The sequence below is a fragment of the Phyllostomus discolor genome, chromosome 6 (assembly GCF_004126475.2).
Source record: "Phyllostomus discolor isolate MPI-MPIP mPhyDis1 chromosome 6, mPhyDis1.pri.v3, whole genome shotgun sequence".
NCBI lineage: Eukaryota > Metazoa > Chordata > Mammalia > Chiroptera > Phyllostomidae > Phyllostomus > Phyllostomus discolor.
The window spans coordinates 46,328,420-46,336,064 of NC_040908.2; the positions used below are offsets into that span (position 1 = coordinate 46,328,420).

The following is a 7,645-nucleotide window of genomic DNA, read 5'->3' on the forward strand; positions in this document are numbered from 1 at the left end:
TCTTCCACGTACTCATGTACATATTCCTTCTTCAAACACTACTTGGTATCTAATATATACCAAATATTTGGAATATAACAATGAAAAGACCCAGACAAGGCCTCTGAATTCTCAGTTTACATTCCCTTGAAATCTTATTTTCATTACCCAGAACTTAACTGAGTTACTTAAAACTTAAGGCCTCTACACTAGCCTTCATTTTTATCCTCTTCCCTCTCATGTTGACAGTTCAGAAAAATCTCTCCTCTTGCCTAAGGAAAGTCATATGCCTTCCTACCTCCTTGCTCAATAATTCCATCTTAATCCCTCTGAATCTTCAACTGCACCGTATTCCCTGACATGTTCCCTTAACCTCAAAATAAATTCCTATCAAACCTATACTCTCTAGCTTTGATTTTCTCTCCCAGTAGTCAAAGCTTCAAGTAACTGTCTACAGTCAATGTCTAGCCACCACCTATTTATTCCTCAACTCACTGCATCCTGGCTTTCCTTGCTACCAGTAAAAACTGGTGTGTGGTTTTTTTGTACTGTTCCCACATCACCTGATCCCTCCTGAAGACACCTTTAAGTTCTCCTCTTTCCTGATCTCTGCAATATCTGGACACCACAGACTCCTCCAGATATGTCATCATTCTAATACCCCAACTATTCCTATAGCTATTTATTCTGAGCCCTCACACGCTCCTCATCCTCTACCTGCCTCTCTAATGCAATGTTCTTTAAGGTTTGCACTCTATTCATTTTATATTCTTTCTCTATAGGATTTCAGCCAGTTTCATGGTTTCAAGTACTACCTAATAGAAATACAATGCTTAAATCCATAACCCAACCCCAAATTTCTCTTCTGAGCTCCAGATATAGATAGCCAATTCCGTACTGGCCGTATCTACCCAGATGACCCATGACTACTTTGAATTCAACATGTCCAACATAGAAATCATCATCACCCCTCCAAATTTCATTGTCCCATCCTCTACGCAGACAATGTGTATTTCTAACAAGTTGATGGAGTAGGCGATACTACTAGTTCAGGATCAACACTTTGAGAACCAATGCTCAAACATGTTGCCTCTTCCTCATCCAACCTAACAAATTCTTTTCTTTTTAAATTGAATCTTTACTGTATTTTTTCCATTACCATTTAGTCCCCTTATATACCCCTCCCCCCAGCAATCATCACACTGTTGTCCATGCCCACTAGTCCTTTTTTCCTTTTTGCTTAATTCCTCCAGCCCCCTCACCCCACTCCCCCACTAGCTGTCATCCTGCTCTCCATCTGTGAGTCTGTCCCCATTTTCCTTGTTTGTTCAATTTATTCATTAGATTCCACATGTGAATGAAATCATATGGTACCTGTCTTTCTCTGACTGCCTTATTTCACTTAGCATAATGTTCTCCAGGTCCATCCATCCTGTGGCAAAGGGAAAATTTTTTCTTTTTTATGGCTAAGTAGTATTCCATTGTATAAATGCCCCATAGTTTTAGGGAAGTTCTTCCTGCTATTTTCTTGGCCATTATTGTATCTATGCAACAGGGACTGTTAATAATTCAGGGCACTCTGTCGTACTGAATTCAGAATCCTGCAACACAGCATTCTAAACATTAACTACCAAAAGACAATAAAAGACTAGAGATGAAACTAGCAAACTAGTAAGTTTCTTGAGGGTGGCTAGCATTTTCCATGTATCCCTAGAATCAGATTCCATCCAAGTAGGTGCTCAATGAATATTTGCTGAATGGATGGCACTATCATCTACCCAGTAGCCACACAAGGATTCTCCCCATAATCCAGCAGCCACCAAGTCCTATCTTCTACCTCTTAAATGTGTCTGTCTCATACCTCCACACCATATGCACCGTTACTACATTCCTTCAAGTCCTTATTTCTCACAGGAATTACCATAATTCCTTAATTCAGCTATCCTATTTTATTATGCACATGGCCATCAATTTGATCTCTAAAAAAGTAGCATCCCCTCACCCACATTTCACTTTCCATGTTTTCAGTTACCTGTAGTGAACCAAAGTTCCAAAGTATTAAATGTAAAATTCCAGAATTAAAATGTTATAAATTGGGTGCCATTCTAAGTAGCATGATGAAATCTCACACCACCCCGCTCAGTCCCACTGCACCCCGTCTAGGATGTGAATCACCCCTTTGTCCAGAGGATCTACTCTGTGTACACTACCTGCCCGTTAGTCACTTAGTAGCTGCCTGGTTTTGTGTGTGTGTGTGTGTGTGTGTGTGTGTGAGAGAGAGAGAGAGAGAGAGAGAGCGAGAGAGAGAGGAACTACATCCACATGACTTGTACTACAGTATATTGTTACACTTGTCCTACTTTATTATGTTATTGTTGTTGATCTCTTACTGTGCCTAATTTGTAAGTTAAATTTTTATCATAGGTATGTATGCATAGGAAAAAATATGGGGTTCAGTACTAACCCTGGTTTCAGGCATCTACCAGGAGTCTTAAAAAGTATCCCCTTCAGAAAAGGGGAGAAACTATTGTAAATGTGATAATGTTATTCTGTTTAAAAATAATAACTTCCCACTGGCTCAGGCGGAAAAAAATGTAAATTCCTTCAGAGGACATGCAAACCCCACTATGATCTTGACTCCGTCTACCGGACCACTCTCTCTCCCTTCTACCCTAACTCCTTATATGAATATCTCATGCTTCTGTGGCTTCAAAGATAAAGCTTTCATCTAGAGCAACTTTCCCATTGGCTATATGCTCAGCCTTTTAAAGCTCAGCTCAGACTCCATCTCTTCAGAGACGCTTTCTTCGAGTGACATTGCTCTCCCTGCCCCACCCCACCCCAGTTTAGATTCAGTCTCTTTCCTGACATGTGCTCTTACAGAACCCATATTTAGTTATCTATCCTACTTAAGTTCCTTGGAAATTACAATTATGTCTTATGTTTGTATAGTCAGTGCTAGGTATATTAAGAGTTACTCAACTAAAATTTAAATAAATATATTTCTTGCTCTTCTCTAAACAGTGACTCTCAAAATTTACCATACCTGTATTCTTTGGACCATAAGATATACCTAGGTTTTAGAAGACAGTAGGAAAAAAATTTTGAAGCAGAAAATGTGGTAAAATATTTAATAACATAGCATTTCACCCATGTAAATGTAAATAGAACTCAACAGCAGCATTAACCACCATTATTCCTCCCAAATTGGGGGTGGGGGTACATCTTATAGTCCGAAAAATACAATATATTAGAATTACCTGGAAAATCTATAAAATGTAGACTGCTGGACACAATTCCAAGTTGGTTGGTTCAGTTGGCCTAGTGCGGAGCCTAACAAGTTCCCAGATAATGCTGCTGTCGATCCAGGAACCACATTTTAAGTATCAGTGTTCCATACTAGTTGTCTCTCCCTATCTCAAGGACTTTAAGGACTCTTTTCCTAGCTGCCCCCACCTCTGCCTACTACAATCTAATAATCCTTTTAGACTCAGCCCAATTGTTACCTCCTTCACAAAACTTTCCCTAACCCCAGATGAAACTGATCTTGCTTTCCTCAATTTTTATTCAGCTTTGTGTATATTATTTACATGGTGACTTATGTTACCTTTCTTCATACCTACTGCCATTTTATGATCCTCCACAACCAAGCACAATAACCAGTGAACAACAGACAAAATCTTTAAGTATTTGTTGACATGAATGAGTCCCTGTTGCTTGCCCAGACTCTGGGCCCAGTCTGTCTAACTCTTAATCCTTCTGGCCCAAGCTGACTTCCTTATACTGATTTGTACTTCTGCTTGCCTCACTATGTATGACAGATGCCTGATCCTCCCCCAGTGGTCTGTCCCTCTCATTCCTGACCTACCCTTAGTCAGCTTCTTTACCTTGTACTCTGAGCCTTTTTAATTTTCTCATACACCATGGGACATAATGACTAAAGAAATTTTCTTCTGACTGATGTGCATTTTAATTCTGCTGGCCATAGGACATGTTGCTGGATTTTGTTTTTAAAGTTGCCTTTCTTTATCAGATCTGAACTAATCAAAAGTTTAAAAACACAAAGTCATAAGCCATTTATTAAATTTAAGGTTGCCCTAAGTAACAAAATCTCAAGTAGCTACCAACGCACTAATTACTTATGAGCTATACTCATATATGCATCCAAATTAAATTCAGACCATTCCAGTAACAGATACAAAAAGCAGTGTCACCTTCTAAATTATACTAAGCATATAGTAAAAACTATTTTTGCTTAATGTTAACTTGGTTTCTAGGAACGCCCCTACAAAATTTACTCCTTCAAAATTACTCAAACTGTTTTCAATCACAGCAACCTAAACATTCTATTTATTTTTTCCATTCCTTTACATGTGACACTAAAGTACTCTAAAACTATACATGTCTACCTAGAGAAGAAATTGTGAAGATATGTTCATTTATTTCAGCAACATCTATTTATTTAGTTTACCAAAGACAACTGACCATTAGTCAGATTTGGGGAAAATTCCTAGGAGCTCAGTACTCAGGTATATTTTTAAAGTAGACCTGAAAGATAAATTTAAGAGCCAAAATAGGACTTCCCAAATCCAGTCTGTTGTTTAAAAAAAATACATTACAAGAAAGAAAAACTATTTGCAAACTAGATCATTTTGGTATATAACATGCAAACAACAAAACACTGGATCACTGTTCCTCAAAATGTACTGTTTATAAATACAGGTGAAAATATTTGCTGCAATGCACAAAGATCTTCAAGATCCCGGCCTTCAAGTAAAATACATGTATAATGAAGTTGTATATGAGTGCCTCCAATCTAAGTTGTTTTTTTGTAAGTCTGAAAAAGCCTAAATTTTGTGCCTCTGTGAGCCAAAGTTGTCTCTGAGATGCCTCCCAAATTATCAAGGGAAAACTTATACATACCAAAATCACTAGTCATTTATTAAGTCTATCCTAATTTGGATTCTAAGTATACTCATAAGTGCACTTAAAATCATTTGACCTGTATTTTAAATAAAAGCTGACTTAAACATTCTAATTTTACTTTCTTCCCGCACATTCACAAAAAATTGAGTTAAGGTGCAATCAATAGAATTTCTTTCACTAATCCATCACTTTATTTTGAAATACCCAAATTCTACATACAGGATGCAATGCAATTAAAAAGTGCAAAAAATTACCTAAGGTCAATATAAATATCTTCTGAAAATTGTTTAAAGACTTTTAGGAAAAGCATTAAGAAACCAAATCACATGTTCGAATCCCTGATACAGATGGAAAAGCACTGCGAACCTTTGCTATCTTGTACACAATTCTTGATTACAAAAGGAAACTACACCGGCCACCCCGAGAGAGAGAACCGGTAACTGGCTAAAAGGGCGTCGTTGATTTCTTGGCTACAGTGACAGAGGCGGGAGACACACCCCTAGCGTCGGTTTGAAACACTACAGCAGTGAATTCTACCTAGGGATTACAGTGGGTAAGGAAAGACAAATTTAAATCGCCATGATTCAAAAACAACCACAAGAGAGAGACTTACGAAGGTAACAAAGAAAACCCTTGGTAGTAAGAAAGCATTTTTAAAAAGGCATCCCCATTTATCAAAGACCGAGTTATTCTATGTTTTCATGAATATACACCATGGCCCTTTCCGGTTTGCCAGCGTAGGAAAAAGCAGCAGCGAGAGAACCCCTGAAAGGTTGCACACAGCAGCGAAATAAACACCAACAGGAGAGGGGGGAACTAAGTGGCAGGATTCCTGCCAAGACTCACTGCTTGAAAATGGAGTGTGAGTGGGAGAAAGAGCAGCCCTGGAGAGAAACTGGGTCTTATATAAACAGCCATTTGTCACATATTATTTCCATAGGATTTCGGAATATCCCCGAACTTTAGAGAGTCTGGGTGGTGAAAGGGAGCTCCACATTGCAGAGGGTCCGAAAGAAGTAATGCGAAGCGGCGAGGGGGCCGCACCGAGCCGATGGCCCGGGGGGGTTGGGGGATCGAGGCAGAGGCGGAATCCCAGAGGCCGCAAGGGAGGGGGTGCCGCAAAGGCCCGGAGGCGGGCGCGGGGGCCCCACCGTCCTGTCAGGCAACCGCGCGAAGCCCCCGCGGCCACCAAAACACCCAGGGCGCTGAGGGCTTTCGGATGCGCCTCAGCACCAGCCCGGGCCGGGTCTCTCGAATTTTCCACCGGGGGCAGCCGACCGGGGGCATCGGGGCTCGCCTCCGCCCCCGCGCCTGGAAGCGGCGGGTGGGGAAGGGCTGGTGCATTAGGGAAGCAAAGTCTCACCATTTTGCTCGGCGGTCGGCGGCTCGCTCAGACGTAGAAGAGGTCGGCGCTCAGACCCGCTCCTGCAGGAAGCGGCAACAGCAGCAGCGGCGGCGGCGGCGGCGGCCCAGCTGCGCTCGGCTGGGGCGGCTGCGGCCCTCGGGACGCCCGCAAGGGAGGGGGGTGCGGGCTGGGAGGAGAGGCGGCGCCGCGGGGCCCGCGCCGGCCGGGTGACTGGGCACGCGGGAGCGGGCGGGGTAGAAGAAAAATTAAAGTCGAGATTCAGAGACTGAAAGAGCAAGAGGAGAGACGGCGAGAAGGGGGAGAGGCAAAGAGGAATGGAAAGGAAAGAGAAGGGGCCAGGAGGCTTGGGGGCTTGCAGCTTCGCGCTCAAGCTCCCGCCGGAGCCGTGACGGACTCTCTGCAGAAGCTCGCGCTGACCCGCAACCTCAAGGCACGAAAAATGGGGAGGGCGGGAGAGGGAGGGGAAAGCAAAGCGCAGCGGGGCAGAGGGCGGGGGCGCGCGGAGCCGGCGGCGGGGGCGGGGCTTCCGCGAGCGCCGCACATCCGGGAACCCGCGCGCAGCTCGTTGGCGGCGCCCGTGGCGCTCTGGCGAGTTCTGGTTGGGGAGCGCGGAGCGCGCCGACACGTTCACCCCTCAGCCGGCCGCCCCCAGCGTGCGGTGCGGTGGGAGGACAGGGGCGGGGTCGCGGACGTCGGTGACGTTGCGTGGCAAAGCCCTTCCTGTCACGTGGCTGGAGGCGGGCGTGGGGGGAAGACAGGGCAGTAAGGGGAAGGAGGAAATGCGAGGGTTCCCTGGAGGGAGGAAATGCGAGGGGTGAGTGAGCCCGAGGCGGAGGGGTGCCTGAGACCGGGAGTGGGAGTTTCGTGGGGGAGGAGCATCAGATGAGCTACCTTAGCATGTCAGAACCATCCAGACCTCACACCGAAAAGAAAAATCCAAGCTGGAGAGAATCAGTTTGCTTCCGAAGACGGGTATCTCTCCATCAGTGTGCCGACTTGGACGCAGTTTGGCGCATCTGCACTGTTGTCACCCCGCTGCAGCAGTTGCAGGCCTACACTGAAGTATGAGTTGGTTGGCACTGTCAGGAGCTGGGTTGGAAACGTCGGGAAGAAAAGCAATTCGAGGCGTGGGAGCCACGGGACAACCGAGTAAAGGGGCTGCTTCCCAATCGCTCCAAGGTTCACCCACCCAGCTCAGCATTTTCGTGAAACCTTCCAACCTACCTTTTCTAGGGTGCAGCAGTGTTTGTTTTTGAAAAACGCCCACTTGTTCCTTTAGTAAGGCTCTATCCTTTGGTGGTGGTTACCATTCCCAGAAAATTTAAACTAGAATGGGAAATGGAGTCCAGTAAGACAGAAGGAGGAGTGAAAGTT

General features: G+C 44.4%; 1 protein-coding gene across 2 annotated transcripts in view; it reads right to left on the reverse strand.

The window, feature by feature from the left end:
* Positions 1–6,428, reverse strand: part of PPP3R1 (protein phosphatase 3 regulatory subunit B, alpha) — a 60,011-nt gene extending 53,583 nt beyond the window's left edge. The window contains exon 1 of one of the 2 annotated variants that reach the window (XM_028514576.2): positions 6,269–6,428. In XM_028514576.2, the coding sequence (XP_028370377.1) occupies positions 6,269–6,271 (3 nt within the window). In that variant the 5' untranslated portion in view covers positions 6,272–6,428. The remainder of the gene's footprint in view (positions 1–6,268) is intronic. The other variant, XM_028514577.2, reaches the window with a different exon arrangement.
* Positions 6,429–7,645: the final 1,217 nt, after the last annotated feature.